General features: G+C 43.4%; 1 protein-coding gene across 20 annotated transcripts in view; it reads left to right on the top strand.

Moving 5' to 3' along the window:
* Window positions 1-16,314, top strand: part of CREB5 (cAMP responsive element binding protein 5) — a 416,039-nt gene that overhangs the window by 273,480 nt on the left and 126,245 nt on the right. Inside the window, exon 1 of one of the 20 annotated variants that reach the window (XM_067042433.1) lies at window positions 1,174-1,236. The exons of the other annotated variants lie outside the window; for them this stretch is intronic. Within the exon in view, the coding sequence (XP_066898534.1) occupies window positions 1,190-1,236 (47 nt within the window). The 5' untranslated portion in view covers window positions 1,174-1,189. Of the gene's footprint in view, window positions 1-1,173; window positions 1,237-16,314 lie in introns of those variants that run through there. 20 annotated transcript variants of the gene reach the window in all.

Here is a 16,314-nt window from a genome sequence, read left to right as displayed (position 1 = left end):
GTGTGAAGTGAGGGGTAGAATTCCGCCATTAAAAGGGCTTCACTGTCCTTTGTGAAGGATAATGTTTGACACACACACCCCCACCCCCCCACCCCCCGCACAACCACCCCAGGCCGTTTTGCCTCCCTCTGTCATTACAAAAGAGACACACACGCTGTCCTCCCTGTATCCTTTAAAACTCACGGACGGCCCCACCCACACCAGTGCTCCCCCAGCCAGTGGGGGGACCCATATCTTGTTCTCATTTTGAGGGTGAACGTATTCTAACTCCCTCTTCTTCGAACGACTCACCTGAGAGTGGAGTGCTAATCTCAGGAAGACGAGGTCTGTGTTTTGCAACGAGGGTCCTTTTCCCTTCTGCACATAAAAGCGACCAGGGACTGTGATTTCCCCTTCTGGATGGCTCCACACGCAGGCGAGTGTTTGGCCCAGAGTGGGTTTGCCCTTGCTGACAGGGAGGTCAGATGCGACAGATCTCTGGAGGGCTGGAGGTTGGCACTGAGCAACAGAAAATCCCATCCAGCTCCAGGAAAAAAAAGGGCTGTGGGTCATGGAAACGTGTCACCTGGTTCTGAAGAAAGCCTGCGCTGGTGGCCTGTCCTGGTTTTTCCTGCTTATCCTTCCAACCTGCTCTTCCACCTCTTCGTCTCCACCTCTGCCCGTGTCTCCACTGTTATTTCCCTTTCACCAAATTCAGGGACTTTCTTTTTTTTTTTTTTTTTTTTTTTTTTAACCAGCATTTTTTTAAAAAAAGAAAATTGGAACCAGTGGACCCCTGCCGGTATAACTCCGGGTCCCCCTCTGAGTCCCAGGCCGCTGCTGGGCCATCCCCAGGCGGTACTGTTTCCCGGCTCTGTTTACTCGTTTCTAAGGGCAATTGCATCACTAAGGCTCCCTGAGTCTGGAACTCGGCCTGGGGCTGTTTTGGTTACATTGAAGTTTCTGCTTCAGTTCTGCCAGATTTAAATGGTGACTTCACCAGCACTGAGCTAAAAAGGAGAAGGGGGAGGAGGGCGAGCCCAGGAGAAAGAGAGCCAGCAAGCCGGAGGGAGAGAGCCAGAGCTGGGCGCAAGAGAAGGGCCAGCACATTACATCATCGCTTGGCCTGGAATCAAGTGGGAAGGATGTGACTCACTCAGGCTAGTTAAGCCTTGGCTCAAATTCTACACACACTCATTCCAGAGCTCTCATGTTCTGCACCTCAGGAGGGAATTCAGCCTCAGTGATGTCCATGAGGTTTGTTTTTAATTTTATTTTCTTTTTTCCGATTTTATAGATTTTTTTTTTTTTTGGCCCCTACCGCCTTCTTTTCTTGAGTCTTCATCGTCCTCCTCCTCCTCTGTCTCTCCCCCTTCTCCCCTTTCTGCCCGTCTTTGTTTCTCCTCTTCTTCCTTCTCCTCTTTCCCCAGCCCCTCCGCTCCTCTTCTGGTCCCGAAGAGGCATTTCTTTTCACTTGGATCAGAGTTTTTGTTCTAGTACAGCGACCTGAATGAACTGAGCCGAGGCTGGGTTGGGCACACACACACAAAAAAGCAGCGCGAGCCCGAGGGATTGGAGCATAAGGGGCCACAAATAAAAAAGCGAAGCGAGAAAGCAAACTCGGGCGAAGTTTCTTTGCTGCGGTGTCGATCCTAATCGGAGGAGACAGGGAGAGAGTTAAAATGCAGGAACCAATCGCTTGAATGGTGATGTAATGCAAGAACCGCAGGGTAGTTAAGTAATGTGAGAGCAAGGGGGTCAGGGTTGCAAAGCATTTACCTGCTCTCAAGGGGTTTTCAGTTTATTATCAATTGCAGTGACTGTAACTGGCTTCAGACTGCAATCTCTAATTATTCACAGACGCCCCTTTTTTATCTTTTATTATTAAAAGTAAAACTATATTATGGTATTTTAAAAAAACATGATATTATCACAGCTGTGTATTATTTTCCACGAGGATTCTCTCTCTTTCTCTTCTTAAATGGCTCAAAACGGTTGTCTTTTCAGAAAAGGTCGAAGTGAAGTGACAGTGGGAGTGGGGGTGACTTTTTGGGTGTAACTGGTGAATTGCAAATGCCTGGAAAACCTTTTGGTTTGTCATGCTGAGTAGGAAGAGTTGTGCTATTACATTTATTATTAAGAATATACTGTCAGTTTTTAAAGTAATAGAGGATGATCCCCAAAAGCAGCTACAGTCTTTCACCTATTATTTCATTTAATGTTAACAGCGGTTAATGTTAACTTCCTGCTCTTTCACGTGACAATTAACTTAATCCCGTGCTAACTTTCAAACCTGTATGTTCCTGAATTATTTTCAAGTTGAGATTCTCTAGTCGTGGGAGAGATGATGAAAACTGCTGGATTGATTTGTTGAGAAACAGCTAGTTAATACTTGTGAGTAAGGAATTAACATGGGACAGTCGGTGGTGTTCTTAACGTTCTAATGATCCAGGGTACCCAGAGAGAGAGAGACTTATACGTTTTGAAAATTATGACCACACTTCTGTGCGCTTCATAAAATATATTTAGTGCTATGATGCTCTGCCTGGGCTGAATGCTTTCTGAAACCATCCGGCATTATTAGATAGTTCTGAGCCGAAGCCCTCTGCAACTAGAGAGCCAGCCCGATGAGAGAGTAATCCCCGACTCTTGGCCGCTCCAAAACTTCTCTGGCTCAGTTAGTCTTGACCATCATACAGCTGGTGCGTTGGAGGCATGGGACACGTACCAGAAAGGTGTTTATGTTTATTTATTTCATGCATGCTTTGGATGTAATTAATCATGACTTTTTATGGATCTTCTCCCCTCTCGCCTTCTTTGGGCAGAGATGGAAGGGGGAGATAATTTTTGGAAGAAACAGCATGATGTGGTGGAGGTCAGGAGGCCTGAGTGCTAATCCTGGTGAACCTTGAGCGAGTCCCTTAAAGCATCTGGGCTTCATTTCAAAATGAGGGAGCAGACAAGGTGGGTGACAAGCCCCTCCTCCCCACGTGGAACCAATCTTAGGTGATCTCTGAAGTCCCTTCCAGCTCTAAAATTCTGGGTCTGTGTCCATGTTCTGTAAAAGTTTTGCTAAACGGTATTTGACATAAGTTTTCAGAGAAAAGTACATTTGAATTCGAGATGAATTAGTGCCTTGAAAGAAATGAACGGAGGAGGGTGAAGGGGAACATGTCTTTTCTCACTTTAAAAGTTGGTTTTTGTTTTTTGCTTTTTGGCATGAACGTTCCTCTTGTGAAATTCTTAGTTTCCACGTGCAACCTGTAAGGAGTCCTCAATGAGATATAAAGATTCATAAAGTGGTCCTCAAAATGCAGGAGACATTTCTGTTTCATCCACTCGTATTCATATTCAGAACAGAATTTTTAATTGAATTTGTCCCCCCCCCTCCGCCAAAGACTGCACAACTTCTTGATATGTTTCTGTAATTTTAACATAAACTTAAGTGTTTAGATGCAGTTGAAGGCTATTTAAAACCTTCGAGAAACTTGCAAGGCAAAACTATATGTGCTTGTTAGAAAGATAATTTTACCAGACAATATCCCTATTCTTCAGCCAAATTCCAGGGTAGTAGCCTTATTGTAAAGTATGTATTTATGGATCCAGCTTAATTGTGCACAGGGAGAGATCACAACTGTGCCTATTTGGCGGGCAGGAGGCGGGTAGTGTGGGGCTGGGATTACCCAGAGCTGAAACGAAACCACTGGTGAAGGTTATTAGTCATTGTGCAGTTTAATGACTGCCAAGTGTGTGCTTGAGACTCTTCAGGAATAAAGAGGGCATGATTTCTCTTTTTTAGAGCATTACAATTTATGTTGACTTGGCTCCAATGTGTTCACCTATAATCAGAAAGGTCCTGAAATGACTGACAGAGAGGTAGGGCATAAGCCCAGCTATGATCCTCGGTCAGACTTATAGTAGTACCTCACTTCCTCCCCATGATAACCCAGAAGGATAAGAATCATTAGCTCTGCTGTTCGGTGATTGTTTTGTTTTGTTTGGAGTTTCTGTTTTGATTATTGTTGTTTTCTAATTGAAATTTTTATTGAGGTACTTGTAGACTTACAGGAATTTGTAAGAAGTAATACAGAGATTCCCACGTACCCGTTACCCAGTTGCCCCCATTGGTGACATCTGACAAAACTCTAGTAATATCACAACCAGGATTTTGACAGTGCTACAGTTCACTGCTGTTATTCAGCGTTCCTTAGACTTAACTCTACTTGTGTGTGTGTGTGTGTGTTTTGCTTTTATCAATGTGAAAACTAAGGGTCAGACTTGCCACAGTTCACACAAGCTCTAACTCCTTGAGTCCAGTCCACACAAGGTCTAGCTTGCCATCACTGACAAATTTTCCTCCACCGTCAGGACCATCAGGGGCCTCATGGCTGTGCTTGTCAATGGGCTATCTTGGTGATTGTCCATGTTTTACATTCCTTGGGGCATGGCCTTAGTGGTAGCTTTGCCCTCTCTGGAGGGTCCCTGGAGCCATGCCTCACGTATTAGCATTAGCAGGTGAAGGGGGAGGTAGGGCTTTGATGGCATAAAAGAAGAAACACAGGGGCTTCCCTGGTGGCACAGTGGTTGAGAATCCGCCTGCCGATGCAGGGGACACGGGTTCGTGCCCCGGTCCGGGAAGATCCCACGTGCCGCGGAGCGGCTGGGTCTGTGAGCCATGGCCGCTGAGCCTGCGCGTCCGGAGCCTGTGCTCCGCAACGGGAGAGGCCACAACAGTGAGGGGCCCGCGTACTGCAAAAAAAAAAAAAAAAAAAAAAAAGAAGAAGAAGAAACACAAATCTATTCCACCTGTATGCCAGGCACAGAGCAGAGGGATGCCCACTGTACATGCCTAAGCTTAACCCTAAGTCAGTGCTGAACTCAGCCTGCTTCCTCTTCTGCCATTTCCCCCCGGTAGACACATCTATGCCATGAAGAAAGGGGAGGACACCAGGAAGTCAGGCAGCTATTGGTCAGAGAAGTAGTGCGGGGTCTTCTGAAAAGAGCATGTGTTTGTGGGTCAGAAGGCCTGGGTTCAAGTCACTCTTCCACTTCCTGGTTGTGTGACTTTGGCATGCTACTTAACCTCACTGTGCCATAGTTTTCTATCTTCTTTGTAAAATGAGGATAACCATACCTACCATGTGGAGTTGTGAGGTGTAGAGACATTCTTTAAGGGCCCTGGCACACAGTGAGATCACAGGAATCGAGTCTCAGCTGCTCCCATCATGAGGATGCAGGAAAGGGTCCTCCTGGGAAGTCTCTATGCAGGCGACTGACTGCAGATTCTCACTGGACATCCTGTTCCCAGCGTCACTCAGTCTTCTTCCTTTTCCAGCCTCTCTTCCCTTATGCCTTGTTTTTATTCAGAAAATCATGCAGGTCTGAGATCAAGTCAGGTACTTGAAACAACTAAAAGTACCATTCTGATTGAAGTGAGGTGAGGCCTAGTGCTGATGAAACCTGCCAAATTCCCAGTGACCTGAGTGGAGGGAGAGATGAGAACAATGCAGGTTGGAAGAAAGACCCTTGTGTCCCCATTCATGCTCAGCTATGGCTTTGTGAATGGGAAAATGAAGTGAAATGGAGATGAGTGAATTCAGTCGTGAGAACTGGATTCCACTCCTGGCTTGATTGAGAGAATTTCTGTTTGCAATAGTTTATGTGTGTAATGCCTATCTTCAGCCGGGTGAGGCTCCCTTTTAAGCTTGGTACCTCCTCTCGCATATCTTTTCTGGTGGTAAAAATGATGTTTGGAGAATGAAGAGAAGGGGGTTTCCAAGGTGACAAGGGTTATGATGGTGAAACTGGTGGGATTATATAACAGTGATGGGGCCCAAGACTTATATCAAGGGTTCCATCCTAAGGTTGCCAAGTCTCTGCTGGAAACGAGACCTCAGGCTATCTCAAGCTTCGTGATAAAAAAGGTCTCAGATTTTACTAAATAAGCATTGGTCAGGAAGGCCAGGTCAACATTCAGAGGCAGAAATTAACGTGGACTTGAGATTGAGCACTGCCACGGGCCTGCCGGAAAGTAGGGTGGGCACACCTGAAACTGCCCATAAAAAAAGTAGAAGCAGTGGATTGAACACGGCCTTCTCCTTTCTGCTCTCTTTTTGTTTGGTCTTCTTGGGCCTCTGAACTTGGAAGGGGACTTTTTTGCACTGGATTTTGGAAAGATGTGTGTGCGAGCATCTGAGCCAGCAGCCATGGTCATAGCGCAGGGAATAGCCAAGAGGAGGAAGGAACATGGGGGCCAATAAAAATCCTGTGGTTCAAATCTGAAGTTTATAATTTTTAAACAGACTTTGCTAGTCTGATTAAATTGTACAATAAGCCTTGGTGCTTTCAGAGGTGTGTATTTCATGAATTTTGGTTGCAAACCACAGCAGTTCCTTGACTACTTACATCCTTGAAAACTGAAATCGACTTGACTTAGCACTCCACAGTCCACAACATAGTACACAAACGCTTTATAACAAGTCCATACATCTTTTCTTCCTGTGCCTACCCTGGCAGGAGAGCTTATTTCATGATTGATGAAGCAATGCTGCACCCAAGAAGAATTAATCAATAGTTCGCAATCATTATGGAGAGTGCAACAGTAGTTATACAATAGCCAAGACCCATCTAGCTATCAGCAGAGTCTTCCTTTCCACCACATGATACCAAAAATTGAATTCTACCTTATAATTTTTTTCCTTGCTGTCTTGAATGACTAAAATAGAACTGGATGTGTCCAAAACAGCAAAGCCTGGAAAAAAACAATAATAAGGTTTCAAAGGAATGCCAAGGTATCTATTAATACATAGACTCAATCACTCGTCTTAATGGGAGATGGAAAATGGGGCCAAGAGGCTGTGTTCTATAAGCTGGAATGCCTACTACGAATTGCTGTGTTTTAGGAACCTATGAACTTTTAAAATCAAAGATCTTTAAAGGTTGAAGTCACGTGGAGCTGGATACATGTGCTGACATGGCAGAGAGTCCATCTAGGCCCCTTGTAGCCTTGTGGGCCTGACTGCCCACTTGGCTCCGCCCCTTCTGCCCTCAGTGGGGCCCATATCACTGCTAAGTAAGGGCTGCAAAGCAAGCTCCTTTGCAGAGGTGGAGACTGTTTATTCAAAATCAATATGACCCATGTGACTGTGCCCCATGAATTTCTTTGGAGTCAGACAGATCTCTGTTCAGGCTCTGGCTTTGCCACTTGTAGCTGTGTGATTTCTGACAATATGTTGAAAGTTTCTGAGCCTCCATTAGTTCATCTATGAAATGGAATCCATGAGATAACGAGTAAATGCACTTAGCATGGGAAATGTTCAATAAGTGTTAGTTATTTAATAATGGGACCAGCTGACTTTTTTTGGAAGTCTGAATAATAGTCTATTTGGGGCATCAGTAGTTTAGAGAGAAACACTGTCATTTACCAGTTCCTTCCCAGAAAGGTAAACTGAGTCACAGAATGACAAGGAGACTGTGGACAGGAGAAGAGGTGAGGAGAGAAGCATATCATTGGCTCTATTCTCTGTGACCATCTCTTTACTGGCCAGAAAATGAGGCTTAAGATCTCACTTGAAAGCAGTTTATTTCAGAGCCAAGAAGAGCTGGGTCTTTTTTTTCTTCCTACGCCTTATAGTAGTAGATTTCTTTTTTAGATGGCATAAAGCAATTTTTCTTTTGCATTTGCCTCTTCTTGACCTTATGTATCATAATACTTCAGTCAGCTCAGCAACACTCTGCAACAAATGGCTGATCTCCTTTAATTCCTCTGGAATTAATCATAATAACAGCAATTATGATAAACCCATTTAGTATAAATGTACATGTAAATTACTCTCACGTTGCATTTTCACCTTTAGTTTTGCTTTCACCAGCATCCACCCTGATATGGTTTACAAAGTGAGCTCTCTCTAGCCAAATTATTTTTCTTAATTCAGACCTTGCCCTAGCTCAGGACGAGGCTGCTTTTTGCTATTTCCTTCCACCGAGGGTGAAGAGGAAGCTCCAGTGTACAGGTCACAAGGGATGGCGTTTGCTTTGCCTTTACTCTCAGCATCCAGAACTTCCTTAGCAATAGAATAATAATCCTCTCATTCTAAATGCATTGATGAGGCGGGAACTTTAGAGATCCTTCAACCCAACTCATTCATCTTACCGATCAGGAATTGAGGCCACCCCAAAATGTGACTAATTATCTGCTATCCTAAAGCTATTTGGTGGCAGGTGCCAAGACCTGGCTCTAATGCAGTGAAGAGAACATTTTCACCCTGCCAGGCTCTTGGGTTTACTGGAGCCAGGAACCGCATCTTCTCTCTCAAGCTGATGCTTCTCAATCCCCTTTTGAGTTCTGGCTCCTGGGGATGGTGTGGTAGGAAGAGTGCAAAGAAAGACTCAGAGGTGCAGGGGCACAGAGGAGCCGCTGGCAGGCTTGGAGAAGCTGGGAGTCATTCAGGCACCTGGCTGTGCAAATACTCCACCCTCTGGTCTGGAGGGAGGGGTGGGGAGGCAGACAAGATATTTTGCCTTCTGCCTCCAGCCAAAAGCTCCCTGGCGTCTAGTTAGTGGGTGGGGCGAACCGTCCCCAGTCCATAAGTGAGACGGGGTAAACGTCCAGAAGTCAGCTGTCTCTGCTTCCCACCGCTCTCTCGCTTCCTCCCTCTCCCCACACCAGCCCTCGATACACTGAGTGCCTGGCGATGAGGACAGAGCTTGGAAACCCCCCCACCGAACCAACACCCACCCACCTGCAGGATGTGACCTCTGGGCTCTGAAACTCGCTGCTTCCTCCCTCTCGCTCCCCACCTAGGGAACGGTTTTAGACCACAATTCCCAACCCAGGCCCACTTTGCACTTTAATCCCAAAGAGACTCTGGCACTTTGTGACCACAGAAAACTTGTCACTTCATTACGATTCTGGAAAAAAAAAAAAAAAAAAAAAGCGAGAGAGCAAAGGGTAATTCATAGTTGTTTTAATGACTTTGCATCCTTTCCCAGGGAGGCAGCTTTCAGCTGTTAGGCACAAAGGACGCCAGCACTGACATCCAAGAGTGTGAAGCGGGCAGCATTTTTCATAATGCTTTATCACGAGATTCTTCACAGCCAGTTAACCCAATTAATCTTCCCACAGTAATTATCCAGGTGCTGTACTATTCAGCTTCCCTGCAGTCTCCAAAGCTCCGTGGTGTGGAGATGAACTATTGTGCCTCCCGACCTTGAAAGGATGTTTCTAACTAATTAATGATTGTTAAGTGCTTGGAAAATGCACTTTGGAAATATGCTGGTGCTAAGGTGTCTGGATCTTGCACTGTGCAACTGCGCGGTATGCGAGTCGGAAATCATTCTTGCCGTTTGTAAATCATAGGAAGATGAGTATGACCCCTTCTTTTCTCATCTAGATATCTGTCCCCGCATCCCTCCCCTACCACACATTTGTTCCTTGTTCGTTTCTCCCAATCTGTATTAAGCTGACTTTAGTGAGATAGTCTGGTGATTCTTAGGATTTCTTCCAGGAAGTGAGAAGGCTCATCGTCACGCTGGGTCTTCCAGCCATGTGGTCTCTAACGAGGCGAATTGAAAACTGCTATTGGCTGAACTGCCAGGAAAAGAAACATGGTTTTCTGTATGGTAACGAGGTTTCGAAAGTTTTTATTTTTTTATTTTTTTTAAGTTTATTTTTGGCTGCGTTGGGTCTTCGTTGCTGTGCGTGGGCTTTCTCTCGTTCCGGTGGGCGGGGGCTACTCTTCGTTGCCGAGCGCGGGCTTCTCATTGCGGTGGTTCCCTTGTTCCAGAGCACGGGCTCTAGGCGCGCAGGCTCAGTAGTTGTGGCGCACAGGCTTAGTTGCTCCACAGCATGTGGGATCCTCCCGGACCAGGGTTCGAACCCGTGTCCCCTGCACTGGCAGGCGGATTCTTAACCACTGGGCCACCAGGGAAGCCCTCAAAACTTTTCTCATATGAACAGCAGTAAGAAATATATTTTATACCGCAGCCCACTGTACTCACACGTATATGTTTACCTATGTGTGTGTACGTATAGTTTGATGAAACAGTTCTCAATCTTAACTGTGTCTAACTTCTTGGATATCACATCCTAGAAAACACTAGCCATGTCAGATTAACCTGGTTTCACCAATTTCTCACTAATTGATCCACTAATGAACTACAGCCAGAGTTCAAAAAGCACTGGGACAGGGGAAAGGTCAGTGGAATACTGGACCAGGGTCAGGAGACCTGGATTATATTGCCAGCTCTGTCCCAACTCCAAGATTCCGTCCCCAGACCTCAGTGTCCTCATATAAGATTAAGGTATTTGTTTTCAAACTGAATTTACTCTTAGAGTACTTTAAACACACACACACACACACACACACACACACACACACCTTTTTATGGGGAAGCCCAGTATGGGAAATAGAGCCTCTGATTGGCCCACAGCTCCTACCTCAACTCATGTCCCCACCTCCACCCAGAAGTCCTTGGAACACAATCTGAATATTACTGGACTAGAAATTTCCTAAGTCTCTTCTTGTTCTGGCATTCATTGATTATTTTATTTCCTAGGTAATAGAGTTATCTAATGAAACACACGAGGTTTTACTTCCATTGATTCTGAGCCAGAAATTTTCAATTGGTCATCTCCAGAATGAATGGGAATTTTTGCTGTAGGACCATAGTTCTTTCCTGCTTCAGCTTTATGGCTTGTTCTTAGGCCTCATGGGCTAAGCTTCTTTAGGGAAAGAATGAGTTTGAAAGGTCTTTGGTGGACGTGTGAGCAGGCAGACGTGAAGATGTTTATTTATGTCATCGTGTCTGTTTTCTTGCCTCCTAAATTCAGCAGGTTCTTGACTGTTAACACAGCTCAAATCATTTGGCTTACAGCTGGTAAAATACAATTTTCTGATTCTCTGAAAGAAAGGTTTTTCAGACTTATCAAAAGAGAAGCTCATAAGACTTCTTGAACATCAAATAGCTCTTACAAAACACCATTTTGATGAGTTAAGTGTAAATGAATCAGAAACATACAGATTAAATTTCCCTTGAAAGACACATGGGTTTAAGAATTAAGGGGGGAAAGTGCTTGGCATGATGGATTTCAGGTTTTTGCCAAACCTCAAAATGTTTGAAAAATGGTTTGAGACATTTTTACTGAACGCAAAATGCCACGGAGTTCACCCATCCCAGACATAATAGTGAATCTTTTTGACAACAACTTTATGACAAGAAAAAAGGCCTGTGGGGCTTAGCCATTTTCTCAGTTCTCTTTTAATACCGCCCTCCCACCCCACCCACCAAAAAGCCCCACATTTATAGGGCGAGGAGAACTCTCTGACTGACAAACTAAAGTTTCAAGTCAGGCAATTACCAGAAAATAACCCCACAACTCTTAAATTTTTGGATTTTTTTCTCCCATACTACCCAAAGTCAATTATACCATTTTCTAAGTGGAATAATACACTCTAGGGATATGCAGTATTTGATATATTTTATTCACTGGTGTCTAGAGCAATGCACAGTTATTCTAGTCATTTGTCTGACATTATAGTGCCAGCTTCTTTGGAGACGGAAAAAAAAAAAAAAAGTCCACTGAAAGCAAATGGATTGGAGGGAAATATCCATTGGTTTATTAAAACAGCCACAGTGTGGAAATGCTATATATTATAGAGGCAGGGCATGGGTTGAGGTTTTCAAGTTGCTGGGAATGGTCCTAGGAACTTGAATTCTGTTATAGCTTCTTTATTTAATAAGCTATATGAGAACTGCTCCACACACTTTAGAATTTTTACTGGCGTGAGGAAAATCAGGAGCAGCATAGGAAGGACCCATGGACTGATTATGTTATGAGAGCTGTGCATGTATTCAGTGCCCTCCCATACCATTCTTTTTTACTAGGTATTCCCGACCGAAGCCAGCTGACAATCTCATTTTTCACATGCGAAAGCACAGACAGAGTGGGTTTTGGGTAAGCTGCACACAGCGAGGGAGGGAAGGAGCCTGGGTGAGAAGGCTTGGGCCAGGCCATTTGCTCTGTGAAGCTACCTTGTCTTAAGCCCTTGTTTCATTTTCCTGTTTAAGCCAGGATGACCAAGGTTTGCTTGCCTGCTTCCTTCCTTCCTTTCTTTTCCTTTGAAATAAAGGGTGTATTCAGTGACTGCCAATATCGATTTAGAAACGAGGGGACAACAATGTACTTTTCAAAATGTTTCAGGTCAATGTAGACCACACACACACACACACACACACACACACACACACACACACAAATCTATGCTGTCTTTAAATCTATATGTTTTAACTCTATGCTGGAAGTCATGGGAAATCTATTATCTTGTTAGTACAGCCTGACACCATGTTTAGAGGTAGGACCTTCCTCTCCAGGAACTAAGATTCATTTGTTGCGACAGGAGCACCCAAAAGGGAGAGTAGAAGTCACAAGAAACACAGTACCTCCAATGAGAATACTACCTGGCAGCGATTGTTAAAATATACAACCCCTCCCCACCTCATGCCTATTTATATTTATTGAGCTCAAGGTGAGAAATAAATGAAAACTAGCAGGAATACTGGAGAAAAAAACTCAGTGATACCAGCTTCAGAATCAGAAAAAGTAGGGCTAAATTCTGTCTCCATTTTTACCTTCTCCAAAGCAACTTAATATAGGGTAATAGGGCCAAGAAGGGCTTCTTTGTTTCCGGAAAATGCTGAGCCCCTACCCATAGCTCAGTGCCTCCCTGCCACTTAACCCTAAATCTCTCTCTCCCTCTTAGTGTACTGCCCTCTAATTCAAAAAGGATCAAATTTGTGCACTACAGTCTATCAGACAGTTCTTTTAGTTTGTAACTCAGACACCCACATGAAATACTAGAAAATTAATTTCAAAAATTCTCTGTGTATGTAGTCACCTACATACCCAGTTTGTCATCTACAGGGGGATCAGGCTGCATGGACGCACATCAGATAGCATGTATTTCTAGACAGGGTTTGTTGTCACTCAAAGAGATTGTTCTCATCTCATGTTAAGCTGTGAACAACAGTAATTGTTTAATATCTTGTTGCCCTGTGTTGATGTACTTTAACAACCTACTTTGCACAGATGGTTAATTCGGCTTTGAGCCCTTACTTACCAATATCCCCTCTCCCTCACTCTCACACACACATATGTACATGAACACACACACACGTGTGCTAACTTCTCGTCTTTCCTGGAGCAATTCATGTGTGTCCTTTCCTAAGTTCCCTCCCCTGAAACCCCCAGGGTATCAGATATCAGTTGGGGGATTCTCCCTTTACACCTACTCTGACTTCCATGCCTTGTCTGTTTCCCTTACTACATGATGGATTTCTTAAGGGCAGGGATGTGATCTTTTATTCACTCTGGGCTCCCAGCACAATTCTTATTCGATTTTTTTTTTTTTTTTTTTTTTTTTTTTTTTGTCTTACGCGGGCCTCTCACTCCCGTGGCCTCTCCCGTTGCGGAGCACAGGCTCCGGACGCGCAGGCTCAGCGGCCATGGCTCACGGGCCCAGCCGCTCCGCGGCACGTGGGATCCTCCCGGACCGGGGCACGAACCCGCGTCCCCTGCATCGGCAGGCGGACCCTCAACCACTGCGCCACCAGGGAAGCCCCAGCACAATTCTTGAAACATAGCAGGAGCTGAGTAAATGTTTAAAAAAATAAACTTAAAAAATAATTTTAGTTGTGCTTCTGTTGGATTGTAGTTTTACTGAAGCCACAAAAAGTAGGTGGGACTGAAATTGCCCCTCCTCAGGCCCTCTTGGGTTCTTGGTCCTTGTAGAAAATTCAAGCAGTAAAATACAGTGGAGTTTTGGCTCAGATGATGAGCTCCTTGCTTGATTTCAACATTCTCCCTCCCCTAACCTATGTTTATCTGCATGGTCTTATTTATATCTATTTCCTTTTGATAAAAATAGAAGCTCAAAAAAGTGAATTTACCACACAAGGGATGATACTTTTGACTCGAGCCTGAGTTCACAGATACAGTTAAGATGCTGCCCTGCATGTGGATGTCCAGCTAGATGCTCATTTTCTGAGTCATCTGACTTCTGAGTTTTCGCTTTTTTAAGAGTATAATTAAGATAGGTTCCCAGGGGTTTTTTTTTTTAAAAAGTGAGTGAAGCAGACAGTCTATATGTTGAGACCCATATAAGGAGATTTGTGGGCACCTGCCCAAATTGAGAGAAGCATTACAAGCTACTCAAAACCTACTGAAATGTCAACACACTTTTGAAAAGGGTCCATTAGGGATGCAAATTTGTGGTTCCCTGATTATGATAAGCAGTGGAAAGAAAACAGTGAAAACCATTAGGAGGTTTTGAGAACTTAGTTTTGAAGAGTGGGGAAGGTAACTCTAGTTTCTGCCAAGGGCTGGGCTTCGTTTCTTTTCCTAGCCCTTCCCTGCATTCTGAACCAACAATTCTCATGATTTAAATGATCCTAAAAACTCCTCCGTTTTTGGATAAAGCCAATTAACTCATCTCTGAATGGGGCAACTTTGAAATTTCATGCATGTCAGATAAAGTTCATTTTAATAAGATTCATTCTGTGGATTACGAAGCTCACATCAGGCTTCTGATGTATTTCGGTTTGTTCTTACAGGTTTTTTTCTTATAAAAGGTTAATTGTAATTTAAAATCTATAATTCTAACTATGTAGACTTTTACAAATCAACTCACACCAAGGGTATATTTCTATTTAATCATCATTTAGGGCTTTTCTGTGAAAATAACCGATTCATCTAATCAGAAGGACAACTTTCATTCTGGCTGTCCTGAGATGTTCACACATGACATCAAATGATATCCATAGTAATGGATAAACTAAATTAAATTGGGGCATAATTTTTGAGTAATCACTCTCAATGTAAAAAAAAAAAAAACAATGAAATTGATTTCTCCATCTTCCTTGATCTGGAAGGAATTGTATCAATTTCCAGGACGTCATAAAACAAAATATTTAAAGTATGTTTCAAATAATAAAAAGAAGAAATACTTAACTTAATAAAGATGTGGAATTCATTTGTGAAGAAAAACACTGGCTGTGGACCAGTAGGCCAAAGAGTTTGCCAGGAGTCTGCAGTAGACAGTCATTCCTGAATGTCCACTCTCTCCATCACTCCGGAGCCCACTCCATATTAAGAAAATGAGTTCTCTCAGCCACACTGGACTTTGAAATCACTGATTTTGCTTACTTTGTTTTTGAGTAAAAAACCAGAAGATCCTTTTTTCAGTTTTCTGCCTTATAAGGAAAGCAATCCATGGCACTTATAACTATAGCTCTTTATGCCCTATTTTAACTAAAGAAGCTTGCTTGGCATATATATTTGATGCTTGGGAACCTTACATAAAAATTATGGTTTTTGACTCTTCTGGAGAGCTTCAACAATTGAAACCATTGGCAAAAAAGGAAAACACTTAACTATCATAAGAACAGTTGAATGCTTCAACATTAACCTAAAGCAAAAATCAGAAGCCCTTGAATGAACATTTCCACTTGGCATTTTTGCTTTTGTGCTTTTCAAAAGAAACAGCCTCAGGCTTCAGAAGGGCAGAGAGGTCTATTACTAAGAGCATGTAGGTGAATACCCTGGTACTCACTTACTTTGGATCAATTGTCTTAACTTCTAGAAATCTATCCATCTGTATTATGGTATTCTCTGTTCTTCTCCATCCAAATGGAGTAGAATATTCCAGAAAGCAAGCTTTCTCAGTGGTCAAAAGAAATCAGAATGACTTTACCTCTGGCTGTCAAAAGATACATAGCCCCTGCCATCAGAGAGCTATGAGTCTAATGGGAAAGATTGACACTAAATAAATAATCATACCTATAAAAATATCATTAGAAATAGCATGAAGGAAAAGTACATGGAGCTATGCAACCCTCTAAATTAGAGGCACCTGGAATTTGGGGGTCAGAGATAATTTTAAGAAAGTGATATTTAAACTGAGACCTAAAAGGTAAACAAGAGCTGGTCAACAAAAGAGCAGATGGCTAGGCATTCCAGGCAAAGGCAGTAGGATGTATTAAGGTCCTGGGGTAGGAAAGAGCTTGGCACATTCTAGGAAACGAATGAAAGCCAGAATGGGTGAAACATATCAAGTCAGACTACAAAGTAGTACTACAGATATCAAAGAGGTAGAACGCTTAAAGGATGATTTTATTAAATTCTAATATGCTGAGCAAAGCCATGGAAGAATGTTGAGGAGGGAAATGTTATGATTAGATCATTCTGGCTGCGATGCAGAGGTTGGATTGGAGAGGAGCAAAACTGGAGGTGGAAACTGTGGGAAGAACCAAGTGAGAAAAGATGGTGTATTGGACTAG

Source organism: Kogia breviceps, chromosome 9, assembly GCF_026419965.1.
Source record: "Kogia breviceps isolate mKogBre1 chromosome 9, mKogBre1 haplotype 1, whole genome shotgun sequence".
Classification (NCBI taxonomy): Eukaryota; Metazoa; Chordata; class Mammalia; order Artiodactyla; family Physeteridae; genus Kogia; species Kogia breviceps.
This window is presented reverse-complemented; position numbering and strand designations above follow the sequence as displayed.